The 20,655-nt window shown below is 42.8% G+C and overlaps 2 protein-coding genes across 5 annotated transcripts in view; both read left to right on the forward strand.

The window, feature by feature from the left end:
• Nucleotides 1–20,655, forward strand: part of ANO4 (anoctamin 4) — a 448,648-nt gene that overhangs the window by 328,251 nt on the left and 99,742 nt on the right. The gene's annotated exons all lie outside the window — the stretch shown is intronic.
• LOC130026160 (small integral membrane protein 29-like) lies at nucleotides 7,839–8,150 on the forward strand. Its single transcript, XM_056116906.1, has one exon. The coding sequence runs from the start codon at nucleotides 7,839–7,841 to the stop codon at nucleotides 8,148–8,150; it is 312 nt and encodes a 103-aa protein (XP_055972881.1).

Below are 20,655 nucleotides of genomic sequence, written 5' to 3' on the forward strand. Positions count from 1 at the left end.
TGAAAATCTGACTTTGTTGTTGAACTAAAAAAAAAAGAATTTTCAGTGGAAAGTGAGGTTTCATGATAAGAGATCTACGGAGGAAAAACAGAGGGGGAGTTGGGATGAGGTAGACCTAATAACCAGGCCTCAGAGAGGCCAGAGGATAAGTAGCCAGGGTGGTGTATCAGAAAGAAGCAACCACAAGTGCCTGGATTGTCCTGGGCTGTGAGGATTTCTTTCTCTTTGTAAATTGTGATGCCATGTGAACATTGCCAATGAATGTGTAGAAGCAAGATCTGAAGAATCTTGGTGGTCAAGTTGGAAAAAATAGTTTTTGTGCAATTAGGAGAAATTTCTCTCTAAGGATGGTCTGAGGGTAATATTAATAATGGGTTTCCCGTACTAGGAAGTAACTAGTTAATGAGCCCTGGGAGTTATAAGATAATCTTCTGGACTTCCAAATGCCACAGAACCCCATGTGACTTCTGGATTTTGATATTGTATTTGTTGATAAAAAAGAATGATAGAAAATTAGGGGTGGGGGGAGTGTATTGAGAGATAAAGAAAATAATTAAATGTTTACTAAATAATTATCAAAGTGAAAAGAGCCTTAAATACCTTGCCCAAAGATAGTAGAAACAAGGGCCAATAGAACTGACCCATGGTTGGAAGCTTGCCATAGCGGGCAGGATTAGGTTAGAGAAGGGACCAGTGTGACACTGAAGTTGGAAATGATCACTCTGGTCAAGAACTGAGTGCTGAAAGGAGGTAAAGGGATATACATGATAACCTTTTAGTACTTGTATTGCAAACCATAATGCCCAAAAAGAGAGGAGTGATATGAGAGAGAAAGAGAGAGAGAGAGAGAGAGAGAGAGAGAGAGAGAGAGAGAGGAAAAGTACCTGCCATAGAGGCAGGGTGGGACGAGGGTGGAGAGCAACTGAGGACATTAATGATGGGAAATGTACGTTGGTGAAGGGATGGATGTTGGAACATTGTATGGCTGAAACCCAATCATGAACAACTTTGCAATTGTGTATCTCAGGATGATTCAATTGAAAAATAAACACCTTGCTCCCAGGATAAATTCTAGAATTCTCAGTTGCCTCACTGGTCTCTGCTTCTGTCCCCCATCCTATGTGTCGTGCGGTGCTATGCTGTCCTGACCTTGATCAGTGTTCCTGTGTCTGTGCCCCTGCATGTCCTTCCCTCTGCCCGGAATCCCCTTTCCCTCTGCCCACCCCATCAGGTTTCCTTAGGCATGTTTCTTCCAGAAAACCTTCATGCATCCTCTGCCCTGCGCCCCATTCTGGCTGAGGTGTGCTCTTCTGTGTCCGGATCGTTCTTTTCCTGTCTACGTCGTTAAGAGCACAATCTACTTTAATCGCTTCTCCTGCACATTAAGCTGCTTGAATGTCTCTGTCACCCTTTATGCATCCCATGGTTGGCACTTAATAATGGTTTGTTAAATGAGAAAATAAGTGAATCGATGGAAATGAAAGTGGGAGAGTCATGTGAATAAAGAATAAAAATAAAGTGGTTAGTTCACTGCTCGCTCATTCCAAAGAAAATTCAAACTGTTTCTCCTAGACTTTGGTCCACCTCCCCTTGTCCCCTGTGTCAGTAATTGACACTAATGTTGGATCAAGTGCTTCTCTGGGTCAATGCCACCAGGGCCTCACTTCTTAAGTCCAGATGTGATGTGTGAGGTTTTGCTGCTTCTTTCTTGCTCGCTTTGAATCCATTCTTTCCAGTACAAAAGAACAATGTTTACAAAGGTAAAAGGTAAAGGCCCTCCCGTTGTTCGTCGATTTGCTCAAGCGGGCCCAGTAACGTCTCCATTGGAGACTTTGTTGTTACTGTGTCTGGCATATCGAATACTCTTGGTAGCTTGCCGGGCTCTCCGAGAGGATGTTTACAAAACACATGTCTAAACATACCACTTTACCTTGTTTAAAAACCATATAATGTTCCAGGACAGTGGCTTGACTATGCAGCCAGATCCTTATCCAGCCTTCTCAACCTTCCACCACCCCCTTAGGATTTGCTCATGAGCCCCTCCTGGAATATTTTCACAGACCCTTCTGGTTCTTGGCTTTCTCATCCCAAGGTCATTCTTATTCATCTTGCTTCCTTTATTCTTCCCCCTCATCAAGGTCATTCTTAGTCAGCCTTCAAAACTCAGCTGAAAGCCTTTCCCTAGAGAATCATCCCCTCATCCTTCCAAAGTTCCAGTCTCTCTGCTCTGTACTCCTGGAGGATCATTCCCATGTGGTGATTTTCGCATTTGAGATTCTATAGTCTCTTGAGTTTTGTAAATTAAACCCTCACTCTTAAGGTAAATTTTTAACTCTGTGAAGACATGGGCCTCATCTGGCTTTGTTCAGAGTTGTGTTTCTAATATCTCATGCCATGGCTACTATACCATAGAAGCTCAGTATCTGACTGTAATTATCTAGTAACTATTAACTAAATGAATGGAGTAAAGATAAAGAAAATAAATATAACATGTGCTAATGTGATCCATCATTATGACATTTAAGCTGCATTGTCTCCCAGAATGTAGAAGCTTGGACTTGATTGTTTTAAGTAACTACACACTCAGTTTGAGCTCATATCCATATTTGAAAAGCAATAAAAGCCAACTTGTGGGTGCTCGTCTTTGTAAGTATAGTGTCCAAGGCCATTGGGGGTTTTCTATCACTATAATGGCTTTACAGATGGGAGAGCTCATGGATAGCTATGCTCACGTCAGTGCCACAGGTGGGGAGACATCAATGTCCCACTTTGTAGAAGAGAAAAGGAAAATACCAAGAAACCAATGATGCTGTTCTGCCCTTCCAAGTAAGGCTGCTGTCCTCTTGCTGAAGAACCCCCACATACCAGAGATTGAACACAGTAAAATACCTGGTTTGCCCCCTTGTCTCAGGTGGAGGGAGGCTCCAGGTCTTGCTGCATTCTGTGCCCTTGCTCTGCCATCTCCTCTGTTTTTTGTGTCTGGTCTACAGAGGAGGGAAAGTGAGATGAGTGATTGGCGGGAGTTCTCGGGGCTGGGCTGTCCATTACATCTGTTACATTTTCTGGGCCACAGTTCAGGCCTGTGAATCCCTGCCTCAAGAGTTGATTGTGGACATAGATTCTCATCCTTCTCAAAAAAGTACTTCTTGATTATAGACAACTCTGACTATTTCTCAATGGAAATATCTGACTGCATATTAAGATTTTTAAATACCAAACTTCTTATTTTATCCTGCTATTTCATGCTTTTATGAGATTTTCAGATGGAAACGTAGATTGTTGTATCAGTAAAAGGATGAAACGTAACCTATTTATTATGTGGCCTTATTAAAGAGAGATTATGAACAGAATATGGATTACCAGCAAAAAAAAAAAAAAGAATTTCCAGAATTGCCCGTCTAACAGTTTTGGGCCAGGTGATGGGTTTGGTCAACAAGAGCTCAGCCTGAGGATGGGGCAGAATTCTGAGTCTGCCCAGGAGACTCCAAGGTCACATGCTTCCTGTCACATGATTCTGCCAAGACACTTGGTTTCTTTCAGGAGCTGTGTGCTGTGGGGTGGTTTATCGCATTCCCTAGCCACAAGAGGCCCATAGCAGTTCTCTTTGGCCTTTGGGGGAAACCATGACTCTAAGACATAGCCACCTTTAGCCTGGAGAGCACCCCCCACCCTACTTCACAACCATTGCTGCTTTGGTTCTGTGAGCACCCTGGACCCTTCCCCACGACCCCACACTCTGAGAGAAACTCAGTCAAATATGATGATTGACAGACAAGTTCATTCAGGAATTGATTTCTCCATTTTCACCTCTTTGCGTGTGAATATTAGCCCGCTGGAGATGTTCAACCCTTCATTCTTAAAATAGCATCAGGAGGAATACTCCAGGGCAATTGTTTCTCAGGTCAATACCCCCCGAGAAAGGTTTTCTGCTGGTGGACATAGAAAAGAAAATACTGAAAAGGGCCATGTCACTTTTTATATTATACACAGTATTTCCTTTCAAAAATGATTTCAGTACTGAATTGCTTTTAAGAGATGTTTGTGTGACACCCAGAGAAATGTCGCATTTATGGGGTCTTCCTGTACATTTCTGCCTTTATTTCCTTTCCTTTTTTTGAAAACCAGCAAAATATGAGACAAGGAGCTAGCGAGGTAGTACAGAGACTAAGGTGCTGGCCTTGAGCTTGGCCAACCCAGGTTCAATTCCTGTCACTGCCTGTGGTCCTCAGAGCACTATCAAGAGTGATTCCCAGGGCACACTGAGTGTGAACCAAAAAATAGTCAAAACAAACAAAATTTGGTACAGTTAAATGTTCCTATGTCCAAATGGAAGAACATAAAATTTCTATTTGCTCTCTGCTGTGTTTAATTTTAAATTTTTATCTTTATTGATTGAAGTACTGTTAACGTTAACGGTATTGTAAATGATGGTTTCATGTGTCCATAATTCCAACACCAAACTCACCACCAGAATACCCACTTCTTCTCCCAAGATTTTGACAGCCCCTCCCATTGAACTGCCCTCGCACCCTTTGAAAACTCAGTTGTTTGGATCAGTTCTCCTTTTCTGTGCCCTTTGCCCTGTGTTGCTGCCTTACTGTGTGTCTTTAAGCCCCACATATGAAAGAGAACATCCTGTAGCTGGCCCTTTCCCTGTGACCAACTTCACTCAGCCAATTTCCAGTTCAATCCATGTTGCAAAAGGTGGGAAGCATCAGGCCAGTGACTCCTAGATGCTTGGGAATCAGCAGTGAAAAAATAGGCCAAGATCATCCCTTCTTGGTATTCAGGGTTTTGCTCTAACTGACATCAATGAGAAACCAGTGGTCACTATGGCAATGTGTGAAGACATCTCTGGTTATCACTTCCAGGGGAAGGTGCTAATGGCTTCTAGAAGTGTGGAGGCAAGAATGCTGCTAACCCTTCTCTGCAACAAGGTCACTCAGACTCAGTGTTCATAGGACTAGGGTAAACATTTAAAAAGAGCAACCGCAGTCAGAGCCATAGTACAGCAGACTGGGCGCTTGCCTACATGCATCCAACCCAGGTTTAATTCATGGCACCCCATATGGTCCTCCAAGCCCCAGCATGAGTGATCCTCGAGTACAGAACCAGGAGTAAACCCTGAGCCCAGCCGGTGTAACCTCCAAACAAACCAAAACAAAGAAACAAAAAAAAAGGATAACAATAAAACACATTAGAAATAATGCATTTCTTGGGCAAAGAGGCGGAAAAAGAGGAATAAGTGAGAATAGACACAGTAACAACAAAGTCTCCAATGGAGACATTACTGGGCCCGCTCGAGCAAATCGACAATCAACGGGAGGGCCTTTACCTTACCTTACCTTAGCACGGTCATGGTCCTCCCATTGTTCATCAATTTGCTCGAGTGGGCCCAGTAACGTCTCCAAATAACGTCTCCAATGTGAGACTTGTTGTTACTGTGTTTGGCATATCAAATATGTCACGGGTAGCTTGCCAGGCTCTGCCGTGCAGGCCAGATACTCTCAGTAGCTTACTGGGCTCTCCGAGAGGGGCAGAAGAATCGAACTCGGGTTGGTCGGGTCGGCTGCATGCAAGGCAAACACCCTACTGCTGTGCTATCGCTTGAGCCCTCTCATCTTCAAAGACAGCAATAGTGGGTTGAGTCCATCACACACTCTGACTTACCCCCAACCTCTCTTCTGCCTCATCTCTCCTGTCTGCAGGCTGGAGCAAAGTCTTTGCTTTGAAAGGACCCTTGTGTTCCTTGTGGGGTTCGGTGTAGTAATCAGGATACTTTTCCCATTCTAGAGGGGCAGGCACCATACCTCGTGACATTCAATGAATAGTTCTGGCTCATTCCCAGTGGTTGTTCTTAGTGGTGGTCAGGGAAGCATAAGGTGCCAGGGATCGAACCTGGGCATCCCACAAGCAAAGCCTGCGCATCTGAGCTATCTCCCAGGTCACATTTGAATAAGCCAGTGTTTCCATTGTCCTGGTTAGGGTTCATACAGTGGGACTAAAGAACAAAAAACTCAAAAAAGTAAGGATCCTCCAGGAAGAGGAACAGCCAGAATAGAAGCTCTGATTTGTGAGCCTGCTGGCCTGTTTGGGAGGGAGGGGATGACATGGGTAATGGGGTAGGGAGTCCCTCGTGGCTGGAGCAACAATAACAAGGAAAAGAGTGATGAGATTAGGTGAGAGGGAGCCCCATAATGTACAGTGTTGCGGGCCCGTGTGGATTTCACAGATAAACGATGTAGTCTAATTTAACTTTTGAGTTTATCCTGACTGCTCTGTAAAGAATGGACTGTCAGAAGCAATTGTCCTCATCCAAGAGAGAGATTAGGTCTATTCATGGAATTTTTCTAATTTCTAAGTTTTCAAAGTTACTGTGAAGATACCACTTTGACTCAACACGGACCTGTTTCCTTGAAGCGTTTCCCTGTAGCATACTATGTGTCACATTCATGGGTGAAATAAAAATATAAAAAGAGGGGCTGGAGCAATAGCACAGCGGGTAGGGCGTTTGCCTTGCACGTGACCAACCCGGGTTCGATTCCCAGCATCCCATATGGTCCGCTGAGCACCACCAGGAGTCATTCCTAAGTGCAGAAACAGGAGTAAACCCTGTGCTTCACGGGGTGTGACCCAAAAAGAATATATATATATATATATATATATATATATATATATAAAGGCCCTCCCGTTGATTGTCGATTTGCTCGAGCGGGCCCAGTAACGTCTCCATTGGAGACTTTGTTGTTACTGTGTTTGGCATATCGAATACTCTCGGTAGCTTGCCGGGCTCTCCGAGAGGGGCAGAGGAATCGAACTCGGGTCGGCCATGTTTGCCGCTTGTAAGGCGAACGCCCTACCCGCTGTGCTATCGCTCCAGCTGAAAAATAACACCACTGTTGACCCCGACGTGACTCCATATATATATATATATATATATATATATGTATATATATATATATATATATATATAGGCTCGTTTGGGGACTGGAGCAATGGTACAACAAGTAAGCACTTGCCTTGCACATAGCCCACCCAGGTTTGATGCCCGGCACCCCAGATAGGCCCCCAAACACCACCAGGAGTGATTCCTGAGTTCAAAGGCAGGAGTAAGCCCTGAGCACCAAGTGAGTCCCTATGTCCTTATCATCCACTTTTCTCCCTCCGCTGTCGCAAGCGCTCTCAGCCTAGGTGTCAGAAGGTACTGAATATTTCAGAATGTGACTTTAACTGAATTTTCTTTTCGGAGTTGCACATTTGCTCTTGTTTCCATTGATCTGAAATCTTCAGAGACTGACTTAGACATTGAGATACTGAGATTGATTTGGAGAGGATTAATGTTTTTTGAAATTTCTTCTCCCCTCTCCCCCCGCCCCCACCCCACCCCCAATTTAGAGCAGTCTCACAGCACTTGTTTTATTGCTGCCTCTTATCTGGCATTAGGGTCCTCAATATGCAGGCTGCTTGTATTGATCTCTGGAGTCAGGGAAACATAGCTTCTGTGCTAGAAAGTTTTAAGCTGAGAGAAAAATGAAATAAGCCACAGTGCCTGGGATCTGTGCTTCTAAAGGGGGCGCGGTGAGTGTTGAGTTGGACATCATGACTTTCATCTGAGGGACAAGAAGGTCACCTCATCACATCAGAACAGCTCACTCTTGGGTGTTTGCAGCTCAAGGAATGAGCTGTGTTTTCTTTAGAATTTGTGTTCCCAAAACAGGCTAAATACCTTGGAAATATTTATTACCATTTATCTATCCTTAAACCTACCCATTTGTTTTGCTTTTCTTCTATCAAGATTCTTTCCACGGATCACGCGCGTACCCCACTTCCGGGGTGCCATGAGCAACACCACCATGGTACCCAGAGCCCCCCAGGCCAGCAGCGACTCCATGGTGGGTTACGTGTTGGGGCCCTTCTTCCTCATCACCCTGATCGGAGTGGTGGTGGCTGTGGTAATGTACATGAAGAAGAAAAAGCAGGTGGACCGTCTGTGCCACCACCTACCCACCATGTACAGCTACGACCCAGCTAAGGAGCTGCACAAGGCCGAGCAGGAGCTCCTCTCCGATGTAGGGGACCCTGAAGTGGTCCACGGCTGGCAGAGCAGCTACCAGCACAAGCGGATACTACTGCTGGACGTTAAGACCTGAGCCAGCCCCTGGGCCCTACCCCGTGAGCTTGTGCTCGCAGGGCCTGGTGTATAGCATTCCTTATAAATATTTTGTAAATAAAAGTTTTGTGTCTAGTAAAAAAAAAATTCATTCCACAAACGCTTTGAATGTAGTTGAGCCAAATTGTGCCATCGTATAGAAATACATTTGATGCTATGCTCATAGGAATATTTATTTATGTACATAAATTTTCGTTCAATTTAGGACTTAATTTTAGAGTAAACCCTGAGTATAGCCAGGTGTGGCCCAACCCTCCACCCCCCAGGTTTCTTCTTGGTGGTGTTGTTTTTGTGGTGCTGAAGATCAAACCCAGTCAGTGCTCTGCAAGGAAGCTACATGCCAGCCCTATTTCCTGACAGGACCTTGATGCTTGTCACTTGCCACTCCCTGTACTACACCCACACCATCAGTTTTGTGTCTCTCACTCCTCCTTAGTGTTGGGCCTCTGTTTGTGGACACCCCTCCCCCCCTTGACTCTGCCATCATCCTGTTCTCTCACCATCACCTGCTGGTCCTTTAGGGCCTCCTCCTCTCTGAGTCCGCTGCCCCTGTCTTGGCTGAGGGGTCTGCAGTTCGCTCCCCCACCTCCTTTGTCTGTCCTTCTCCACTCTCCTGCAACGGTTCCCTTCCAAGGCTGTTGACACCAGTTCATACAGCCTCTTGCTCCAAGTAGGACACCCGTCCTACAGGTCTTCATAGCCCACACATTGGCACACAGAGAATAAGCTGCTTTCCTCACACCTCACCCTTGTACCACACACTGGCAGCAGCCAGCAAGCACCGGCTCTTGCGGATGCTTTTGCTTCCTTGCTTAATGGTGCCAGACTCCCTGGGAGGTGGTGGTGGGGATCATGGCTGAGGTTCAAGTTCAGGCTCAGCATGGCACCTGAAATTGCTTTTCCAGTCTCCTGGTCTGGATGCTCTTCCCACCTGGTGGTGGAGTTTGCCAAAATATCCAGGAATCGGCTTCCTTCTTCTGGACCTGACGTCTCTTTCCTCTCATGCCAGGCGAAGCTTTCTCTTCCCTCTGGAGCTCGTTCAGACATCATCTTCTCTAGGAAACTTTCTGGGTGACACAGACGCTGTTTAGACTTTTGGCCCCCGTTAGCTAACCCTCATAAATGCCTCATTATGATGCAGGTTGTATATTGTGGTGCAATTATTTGTTCCCGTCTCTGTGTACAAAGCACAGCATGGCAACCACAAGTAATTAGAAGGGAATTCTCTTTTCTCAAGTTGCTGGGAAAATACAAAGAAAAGCCAAGGTTCTAAGCAAATGCTTATTATTACCTTTGCTTCTTGCATAGCACAATCTCTTTTACTCATAAAACCATTCATTTTCCACCCCCAGCCTACCAGCCTTTCTTCCCCCTCCTCTTCAGCTCTTCTGCTGCCCCCCTCCCCAAATTCTCACCTCTGTCAGCATTTCTCTTATATTGGGGACTGACCTTGCTTCTTCACTTGCAGAGAAAACACCCTCTTTAGCAGAGAGTAAGTTTAACTACAACTTACTGGTTTTCTCCTGTGAGATTCCACAGAGTGACAGCCAGATTATGCCAGGTTCAGCTTCAGTAACAAAGAATCCTCAATTCTCTCCCATTGTGCCCGCTTTACTTCTTGTTCATGGAACATAATTATGGGGTAGCAGCCTGCCACGTCTTCTACATTACAGGATTTTGACTGAAGAAGCATCATGTCCCTAAGACGTGCATTCTCATGGCAGAGAAAAAAGAAAGAACCCTAGAACTGTGTATTGGCTCCTCAAGTTCCTACTCAGATGTGCCAGGTGTCACTTTTTTTCCTCATCTAAGACAAGCCTTATGTCAAAGCTTGGAAGTGGGAGTTTTGTACTTCTCCTTCCCAGGGGTGACTGACAGATCATGAAAATGGGAATGGATGCATTACCCTACAAAGGCCTATATAAAATTGGGGATAATGATGCCATTAGCCCAGGACCCTACAGCGACATTTCTGTGTGCACATTATCACATTTATATAACAAATTAATCTGTGAACTCTGCTAAGGTTCAGAGGATATTTTGCATGGGTTTTTTTTGTTTTGTTTTTTGTTTTTTGGGGTTTTTTTTTTGTCTTTTGGGTCACACCCGGCGATGCACAGGGGTTACTCCTAGCTTTGCATTCAGGAATTACTCCTGGCGGTGTTCAGGGGACCATATGGGATGCTGAGAATCAAACCCAGGTCAGCCATATGCAAGGCAAACACCCTACCCACTGTGCTATTGTTCCAGGTCCAATTTTGCATGCTTTTGTTTGAAGCACCGAACGTAGTTTTTTAGGAAAGGAGGTTTCTGTGTTAGTTAACAAAAAGGGGCAGAAATCATTGTTGACATAGGAATATTTAAAAATTCAGAAACAATCTTTATAGTGGAGTGCTAGTCCTGTTGGGATTCCAGGAGCTCGGTAGATGGGAGCTTATCGTTTCTGAGAGAGAGAAAGCCTCTTGCCCAGAAAATGTCTCCTAAGCTCCCTGTGCCACACAGAATCCCTTCAAGAAAACTGGAGCCTGCCAGTTATTTTATTTTGTTTTTGTTTTGTTAACTCTTTATTGTAGTTTAGGCAATATGGCTATGGTGGTGTTATATTTATGATACTGATATGCAAAGTTACTGCACCCTATCACCACCACCACTAAAGTGTGACCCTCCACCCTGTCCTTACATTACCTCTGCCTGCAGCTGTTTTATAAGAGAGGTTGACAGAAAGATTAGAGAACAAAATGTCACAAAGATAGTGCTGAAGCCACTGCAGCGAGCCCTGCAGGAAGGGAAGCAGTGACTGCCCCCTAGCACAGGGGAACAGAAGGAATCTAGCAGCTAATGAAACTGGGAACTCTAGAAGCCAAACCTCAGAGCCCGGAAGAGGTTTTTCAGCTGGTTGCCCGGAGCTTGGGGTAATGCAGTGAGTCTAATTAGTGGAGATTTTTGTTGATTTTTTTTCTAAGCAGGCATCTGCAACCAACTGTCATTGTGAGGTTGAAGGATCATTGTGGTGGTATTGACAGGAACAACAGACATGAAGAGCAAATGCCATCACCTTGTTTTTTAATTTTTATTATCTAGAGTGCCCCCTACTGGCAGAACATATTAGCGCCCCAGATGCGGTGTCAGGGTTTTAGCATCAGGTAGATAAGTGGTGAAGGGAAATCTTAACGATAATTTAGTAACCGCGCATGTGCTCATTAATGTTTACAGTTTTACCATTTGAAAATGTCTCTTTTGGTTTAAGCCATGTCATTTGAGATAGAAATGTCCCAGGGAAAGATGAAAACTTTCATGTTCATCTTGATTTACACTCCTTTATGAGTAAATCTATCAGCTCCTTTAAAGATGGGGAGGAAAGGGTTAAAGAAGGAGGTGGTCTGAAGCTAAATAGCGGGGGGGGGGTGTAAAATTGTTACTAATGTGTTATAAAGGCAAAGGTCATAAAAGAGAAGATATGAGGAATTGTGAGAGCATTGTTACCAACTTCCAAATTATGCAGAGGCTTGACAGATTGTCTAGATTTTTGATGATCACGGTAGTATAACTGAGGCAAGTAGACAAATCTGTTCCTTCGGTCAAACTCCAGCCGACTCAGCTCCCTGAGGGATTCTAATAACAAGACTTGTGGCCAAACCAGCAGGAGTTAATGGCCATAGATAAGTCACTGCATGGTCAGTTTATGCTCTGACAAATGCCTCCAGCAGTTCAGCAAAAACTATTGACTGAGTTACAGAAACTCCCTAATTAGTGATAAACCAAAGCTTATTTTAAATTGGATTTTTTTCTGGTCCGAGGATCAGTTAGGAAATTGCTTATGTTTCCAAACGATTGTGTGTGTGTGTGTGTGTGTGTGTGTGTGTGTGTGTGTGTGTGTGTAAACTGACATATATGATTTTTTTAAAAGAGTGCTTCCTTTTTAGAGTATAGGAGGTAAAGCACTTGCCTGGCATGCAGCCAGCCACAGACTTATCTTTGGCACCATGTATGGTCCCCTCAGTCCTCCAGAAGTGACCCACAGAGCGAGGAGTAAACCCTAAGCACTGCTGGGTATGGCCCCCAAACTGAAAAACAAGACTATAAATTTCCTATATATTTCCAGTCACAGAGATAGTCCAGAGTGCAAGGTTCTTGCCCAGCATGTAGCCAACCCTGCTTCAGTCCTGCTACATATGGTCCCCCAAGCCTCACCTGGAGTGATCTGTGAGCACAGAGTCAGAATTAAGCCCTGAGCACCTCCAGGTATGACCCCACCACCCCCATAGAGAAAAAGAGCATATACTTTAAAGTGATCTTTCCATTTATGTCCTGTTCCATTTATTATCAATGTCTTACAGTTGTCAGTGTACAGACGTTTCACTTCCTCATTTAAAATTATTCCTAGATATTTTATACTTTTTGATGCAATTGCAAATGGAACTGCTTATTATTTTCTTTCTTGGGGGACTCAGCTGGCTGTGTTTAGGAGATACTTATGACTCAGTGCTCGGAGTTGGTCCTGGTGGTGCTCAAGGAACCACATGAGCACTGCCGTTATCCCCATTTTACTAACAGTCGATTACTCTGTGGAGAGAAGGGGGAGGGGCAGAAGGCAAAGGAGAGTCTGTGACTGGGCAACTCCTTCACCTCACTTCCAGAAGCCACTGGTGTCTGCCTCTAAGATTTTAGGAGATTGTGTCTATGAATATAATTATTGTCATCTTCTTCAGGATTCAGGATTCTTCAGGATTCTTCTAGTTTCCTAAGTCTATGTTGCTTGTCCATTTTTTACATTCCAACACTTTGTTGTTATTACTTTTTGCTATCATTGTTCCTTGAATTATTCAACTTCACTTGAACATACACATACACACATATTAATATTATATTTGTGGGTTTTGAGGAGGGCACAGTTGAATGCAAGTGTTTAATTTTCCATTTTTCCATGAAAGTCCAAAGATCAACTATTTTTAGTTTGTATTTAACATCTAAACAGCAAAGATGCTATCATGAAATACAATTAGAAATGACCATTGGGATAAGGAAAGTGTCTCATCTTGCTTTATTCTTCATTAGCTTATCACCTTCATTCTAAAAATAGACTTGAAAATCTTTACCAGTCATAACTCTTAACATACCTGTATCAATAACAACTATACTTCAGGTTATAATTTAATTTATTGCTGTGCAGTTGCCTGAAGTCCCAAAATCTCTCAAAATAGGACTTGTCACATAAAAAAATTAATTGATTACTTTGTTCCTACTTAGATTTTCATTAACTTGGGGATATAATTTAAGTGACAGTTAACTACATCACCTTTGTTTCACCTTGTTAAAAAAAATTCTATTTAAAATTCTAATTTAAAAAGTTGTCTGAGATATTTATTTTTAAAGCTTAAACTTCACTATTCTGTATCATGAATTTTTTTTTCTTTTCGGGTCACACCTGGTGCTGCACAGGGTTTACTCCTGGCTCTGCACTCAGAAATTACCCCTGGCGGTGCTCAGGGGACCATATATGGGATGCTGGGAATCTAACCCGGGTCGGCCACATGCAAGGCAAACACCCTACCTGCTGTGCTATCACTCCAGCCCCCTGTATCATGAAATTTTGATATAGATTTGCATTTATCTAAGAAAAGTGATGTTGAGCTTTTTTTTTTTTTTAAACCAAGTGTCTGTGAGCCATAGGTATATCTTCTTTAGAAGTGTCTATTCATGTATTGGGCACTTTTTTTTATTAGGTGCTTGCTGTTTTTATTGTTAAGTGGTGTAAATTCTTTATTATTTATTTGAATATTAATGTCTTTGTCTTGTGGGCTGGAGTGATATTACAGCAGTAGGGCGTTTGCCTTGCGTGCGGCCTAGTCAAGCCAGGTTCGATTCCACCACTCCTCTCGGAGAGCCCGGCAAGCTACCGAGAGTATCTCACCTGCATGGCAAAGCCTGGCAAGCTACCCATGATGTATTCGATATGCCAAAAACAGTAACAACAAAGTCTCACAATGGAGATGTTACTGGACCCACTCAAGCAAATCAAAGAACAACGGGAGGACAGTGACAGTAACAATCTTTGTCTTGTAGACATACAATGTACAAATATCCTCTCCCATTTTTTCTTTTTTTTTTTTTGCTTTCTTTGGGGTCACACCTAGCAATGCAGAGGGGTTACTCCTGGCTCTGCACTCAGGAATTATTCCTGACGGTGCTCAGGGGACCATACAGGATGCTGGGAATCGAACCTGAGTCGGCTGCATGCAAGGCAAATGCCCTTCCCCCTGTGCTATCACTCCAGTCCCTTATTCCAGTTTCTAAGTTACCTTTTGCTCCTGTAGTAGTTTCTTGTGCTATGCAGAAGCTCTTAAAATTTCATGTGGTCAAATCTGCTTATTCTTGTGTTTGTTTTTCTTGCCGATAGAGACTAGTCTCCAGCTACATGGGGGTCTTTTTATATCAACATTGAAAACTCTTAATCTTCCTACAGATACAGAGTATCCATTCCATTGTAGAGTTGTGCTATGATTTATTTATCCTGTCCTCTGCTGAAGAATTATTCAGGTTCCCAGAATTTTGTTGTTATAAACCATGCCATAATGAACATTTGTGTGCACATGTCACTATGCATATTGAGATATATGGAGAGAGCTCAGAAACTTCATTGCCTGGCTCCCCTGTGCATGATCCCTCTTGCTCCCTCTTCCAGCAGAATTTCTGAAGGAAGGAACTGGCCCACTGGAGAACCCAGAATAGCAGGACTGTCTCTTGGGTTCCCCAGAAATGCACAGCCACTAACGAGTGGCAGTATAATACTTCCCTTCCTCATACTTCACTTCCTCTAGTGAGTTCACAGGTTCTGAAGTCACCTGGATGCTCCTAACATCATGCTAATAGCAACTTCAATTCTAGTTTCAATAACCTATCCCTTCAGTGGAATGGAGCGATAGCACAGCGGGTAGGGCATTTGCCTTGCACGCAGCCAACATGACTGACCCAAGTTTGATTCCTCCACCCCTCTCGGAGAGTCTGGCAAACTACCAAGAGTATCTCGCCCGCACGGCAAAGCCTGGCAAGCTACCCGTGGCGTATTCGATATGCCAAACACAGTGACAAGTCTCACAATGTTACTGGGCCCGCTCGAGCAAATCGATGGACAATGGGAGGACAGTGACAGTGATCCCTTCAGTAACTCACTGAGGTAACCCTGATGGCAAGAAATCATAGAGCCCTAAATCACAGTTGGAGGAGAGATAGACACAATGACATCGAAAATCACTCTGGAATCCTCACATGAAACTCTAAACAGTGAATTAGATTAAGATTGGTTCTGAAAGCTCTGGCAGGGAAGGAAGAGAAGAATACTCCTCTGAATCCCTCAGAAAGCTCTCTGGAAGCGTGCGGGTGTGGGCTCGTATGTGCCTAATTAGAAAGATTTTCACCCCCAGACCAAAACAGACATAATGAGGAAGCAGCATAGAACCATAAAAGCTTTTGAGTGAAGATGGTAGCCAGGAAGACTAGACCAAAACTGGCCAGCAATGCAGCCTCTCAGATATGGACATTAGAGTGAACATGTTGAGAACATTTAATGATGTTTAAAAAAATGGTATAGTATAAGAGTGCATGAGTTTAGAAATGAGAAAACTGTAATGAGAAGTGACAGAACTAAATGAAGGTGGGGAAAACCCAATGGAAGACCTTGGCAGAAGAGTAACAGCAGCTGAGGATAAAAATAGTGAACTTCATGATAAGGAAACTTCTAGAAAACAAAAAAGATGGAAGGATGTGGGGGTAATCTCAAAGTAAATGAACAGCACCATAGAACAAGATGAGTTTGAGAGGAATAGCGTAAGTATCAGTAGAGTTCTTGAGGATCAGGCCAGTGATCTTAATGAACAATCAGTAATCAAAGAAACCATACTGAGAAGTTCCCAGAGGTGAGGTGTGCATGCAACCAGATTTAAGAGGCCGGTAAGGTCCCAGCCAAAAGAGACACATATAAAGTACTTGGATATTTGAGTTTATTTTCTTGCATGTAGCTGTTAAGTTTTCTCTGTACCACTTGTTGAAGAGGCTTTCCTTGCTCCACTTACATTTTTTACTCCTTTATTAAAGATTAAGTGATCATATATCTGAGGGTTGGTGTCCGGATATTCAACTCTATTCCATTTATCTGCTGGTCTGTCTTTATTCCAATACCATGCTGTTCTGATTACTACCACTTTGTAGTAGAGTTTGATGATAAGGAAGAAGATGCCTCTCATCCTCTTTTCCCTAAGGATTGCTTTAGCTATTCATGGGGGTTAATTGTTCCATAGAATCCATGTGAATTTCAAGAGTGTTTAATCTATTTGTTCTTCATGTCTTCTTTTATTTCTTGAAATAGTGTTTGTAGTTTTCTTTGTGTATATCCTTCACTTTTTTAGTTAAGCTGATCCTAAGGTACTTGATTTTCTGATGCACTATTGTGAAAGGATTATTTTCCTAATATCTCTTTTCTTCTCTTTCATTATTTGTATATAGCAAAGCCATGGACTTTTGGGTATTGATTTTGTAACCTGCTACTTTCTAAACAAATCTATTGTTTCCAGGAGATATTTTTGTAGATTCTTTAGGATTTCCAAAGTATAGTGTCATGTCATCTGCAAATAGTGAAAACTTATTTGTCTCCTATCTGGATGCCCTTGATATCTTTTACTTGCCTAACTGCTATAGCAAGTACTTCCAGTACTATATTGAATAGAAAGAGTAAGCATGGACTATCTTGTCTTGTGCCTGGTCTCAGAGGGAAAGCCTTTAGTTTTTTCCCATCGAGAATAATGCTTGCTACGTGGGATTGTGGTAGATGACTTTGACTATATTGTTCTTTCAACTTCCATTTTGTTGCGAGTTTATCATGAGCGGATACTGGATCTTGTCAAATGCTTTTTCTGCACCTATCAATAATCAACATATGGTTTTTATCTTTTATTTTATTGTTATGGTGAAATTTACAGAACAACCCAATTCACAATTTTGCTTCAGGATCAGAAATCTGGAAATCAGTTTAACAAAAGAGGTGAAAGACCTATTCAAAGACAACTATAAATCACTACTAAAAGAAATAAGATGACACAAGGAAATGGAAATATAGGCCATGTTCATGGGTTGGAAAGATTGATATTATCAAAATAACATTTTGTTTTGGGTTTTGGGTCACACCTCATTGTGCTCAGGGATTACTCATGGCTCTGTGCTCAAGGATCACTCATGATGGGTTCAGGAGACTATATAGAGTTCCATTAAGTGCCTTACCTGCTGTGCTATCTCTCGGGCCCCAATATGACCATCTTGCCCAAAGCATTATACAGATTCAGTCATCACAGTTTGAAGGAGAAATGAGATCACTCCACTCTAAAACCTGCATTACGGTCCTCAGACGGGTAATGAGAAAGTCTCATGTGGTAATTGGAAAGATGGAGTGCGTAGGAAGATTTCCAGAAAACAAGAGGAAGGAGATGGGATTCAGTTTCATAGCTCTCAATATTAGCTAGTATTCTCCAGATGGTCAGCTTATTCTCAGACCAAACTTTAAGGATTTGCACAGTTAGACCCTTACACATGATGGGAATAGTTACTAACATGGGAAGTTCCTGTCCTGGAGCTCAGAGAGACAAGTCAGTCATGTCATGATAGATGTAGCGATACTGACAAGACTATTCTGAGAGCTTATTAAGTACTGGACAATAGATCTAGCAGTGTTTATCATTTTGCCTTATTCTTCCCATATCCTCATAAAAATCCTCATTGAAAACAATGATAATCCCATTTCATAGTTGAGGAAACTGAGACGCACTGTAGTCAATTGTAGTTGATGCAACACAACAGTGAGTGGTCATGTCTAGACCAGAGGTTGCCAAACTTATTTGGTCCATTGCCCTCGGTTCAGAAAAAGAAAACCTACTGGAAATTTACGTTTCTTAAGCAAAGAGACAGCACTCCCCCCCTCCAAATCATAATAATTTTTTTCAGTCAGTCTCACCCTGTTTCTACCCAGAGGAGATGTCACCTACTTTGGGAAATGCTGAAGTCTGAGATCTTTCACTTAAGTGTTCTAAGAGATCAGAGGTAGTTTTGGAACTAAAATCTTCTGTGTCTAAATGCTAATCTGCCCCCTCCAAGAAGTAGTTTTCTGTTTCTTCCTGTTTTTATAGCTCCACATTACTGTCCAAGAAGGGGTAGGTGTTGGTAATAAGGAACTCCTTTGAAGGAAAATATGGTCCGAGTAGAGGCTTGGAGAATGAGGGAAAGCAAAGAGAATTATCTCCAGCAGGGCAACTCATGGGCTGAGCATCTCTAAGAATCAGGGAGTTTCTGACACAGAGAGAGTGAACTAGATCATTGTAGGGCAGCCTCTGAAGCCAGACCACCTGCATTCAGCTCCTGGCTCTGCACTTCTGAGTTGAGTGACTTGGGGCATATCACGTAGACTCTCTGTTCATCTGTAAGGTATGTCTCTGAACTACATACCTCACAGGTTATTGTTGCAGGATGGAATGGCTTTGTGTATCTGGGGTGGGGGTTGGGGGCACTTGTCTATTTTGTCCTCAAAGATTGAGGTACAACTACAATGTCAGAAGCAGAAAACAAAATTGTGAGGCTTGTCTATGTGCTTATTATACAGGACTATTACATGAACTTACAAAAATGTGATTGTGGTGCTATTAAAAAGAGAAGGCAGCAGAAAGCCATTTAATGGAGGAGAGCCACGGGCTTTTAGCCCAAAATTATCTTGTCAAGTATAGTCATGCTTATCAGCTTCCAGTTGCCATCTGAAATTGGGAGTCAAAATGGGCTTTTTATTTGTTGTCTATTTATGACCTTTTATTTGGCATTAAAAATGCAATGGTTTGTCTCAAGTAAGGTGGAAAAGCAGCGTAGAATAAGATAAGAGCAAGCACATTCCATGGAACTCTTGATTTTCTCCTCTCCCTCTTTGATACGATAAAACGTTTTCAGAAAACCTTAATGAAAATTATTCTACGTGCTACACATCCTCATTCACCCACATTGCAGTTCTCTGCCACCAATCACAACAGATTATTTTAATCTCAGAACAATATTCAACAACAGAATCCAAGAGAAATATAAGAGGAAATACTTCTCCAAGGAATTATTTCCTGTGATTTACACATTGCCTTCACTTCCACTGGTCTTTTCTTTATGTGGTGTCACAAACTCACACTCCCAACTCTTCTCCTAAATCAGACCGCAAGTCGAGACCATCCTTTCACTGACTGGTTTTATTTTCTCCTCTTTTTATTTGAACAAATCTTAAGAATTCGTTGTCATAGAGAAAAACATGTATCATTGATTTCCTACAGAGGTCTATGACCCTCACTTAGCCCTGCTCTTCAGTAACCTCTGCTGCGTTACAGACACTCAGTAGATCCCAGGGCTCCAGAAATTGTGATTCAGCTTTTAGTCCTGCCTGGGAGAGGAAATCTTGTCAAAGGAGGTTGATTCTGCCCAGCTCGGCTGTGTGATCATGTTTCCGTTATGGTCTTTCTTCTCTGCTTGTCTATGAGCTACTCACGAACAAGGATTTTATCTGTTGTGTGTTTATCATTGTATAATCAGTACCCTACAGAGTGCCCTCAATAAACATTTGTTGTATGGATGAATGAAAACAAATAAATGTCAAGACCGAGTGATCAGTAAGTCATTTTGCTTCTGCAATACTAAATAACACAGAAGAGGGAGTACAAAGCTTTCTCTCTTTTTTTTCTTTTTTAAAAAACTTTATTTGACACTGTGGTTTACAGAGTTGTTCATAATACAATTATTTCAGGCATTCCGTGATCCATCACCAGTCTCACCACCAGTGTGGCCTTCTCTCCAACATTGTTCCCAGTTTCCCACCCCACCCCAGCCCCAAGCCTGCCCCATTGTCAGACACAAAATAATTTCTTTTATATTGCTTATTACTACACAATGGCAAATGGAATTATCAAAAAATAGCTCAGTGAAAGAAAATTTGTGACAGTTGTTATATCTCAAAATGGGATTATTACAGTCTTTGTATGAGTGTTTTCTGAGTAGTTTGTTGTTAATTGAGCCTTCTGTGTTGTTTGTTTATTTATTGAACTTAGTTGCCTTCTGGGCTGGAGCGATAGAACAGTGGTAGGGCATTTGCCTTGCACGCAGCCTACACAGCTGACTGGAGTTCGATTCCTCTGCCCCTCTCAGAGAGCCGGGCAAGCTACCAAGAGTATCTCGCCCGCACAGCAAAGCCTGGCAAGCTACCTGTGACGTATTTGATATGCCAAACACAGTAACAACTAGTCTCACAATGGAGACTTACTGGGCCCACTCGAGCAAATCGATGAACAACGGGGCAACAGTGACAGTGACAGTGACAGTTGCCTTCTATGCTACTTTCCTGTCTAATTTTCTGTGCTCCTGCTGGGCTCTCAGTATCATTTTGTTAGTTTTGAACTGCACACAGTTGTGCTCAGGGCTTTCTCCTA

Source organism: Sorex fumeus, unplaced genomic scaffold (genome assembly GCF_029834395.1).
Source record: "Sorex fumeus unplaced genomic scaffold, SorFum_2.1 ptg000003l, whole genome shotgun sequence".
Lineage (NCBI taxonomy): Eukaryota > Metazoa > Chordata > Mammalia > Eulipotyphla > Soricidae > Sorex > Sorex fumeus.

Bases quoted from the DNA above. Each gene is read 5' to 3' on its own strand.
- LOC130026160 (XM_056116906.1), top strand. From the start codon at position 7,839: ATGAGCAACACCACCATGGTACCCAGAGCCCCCCAGGCCAGCAGCGAC.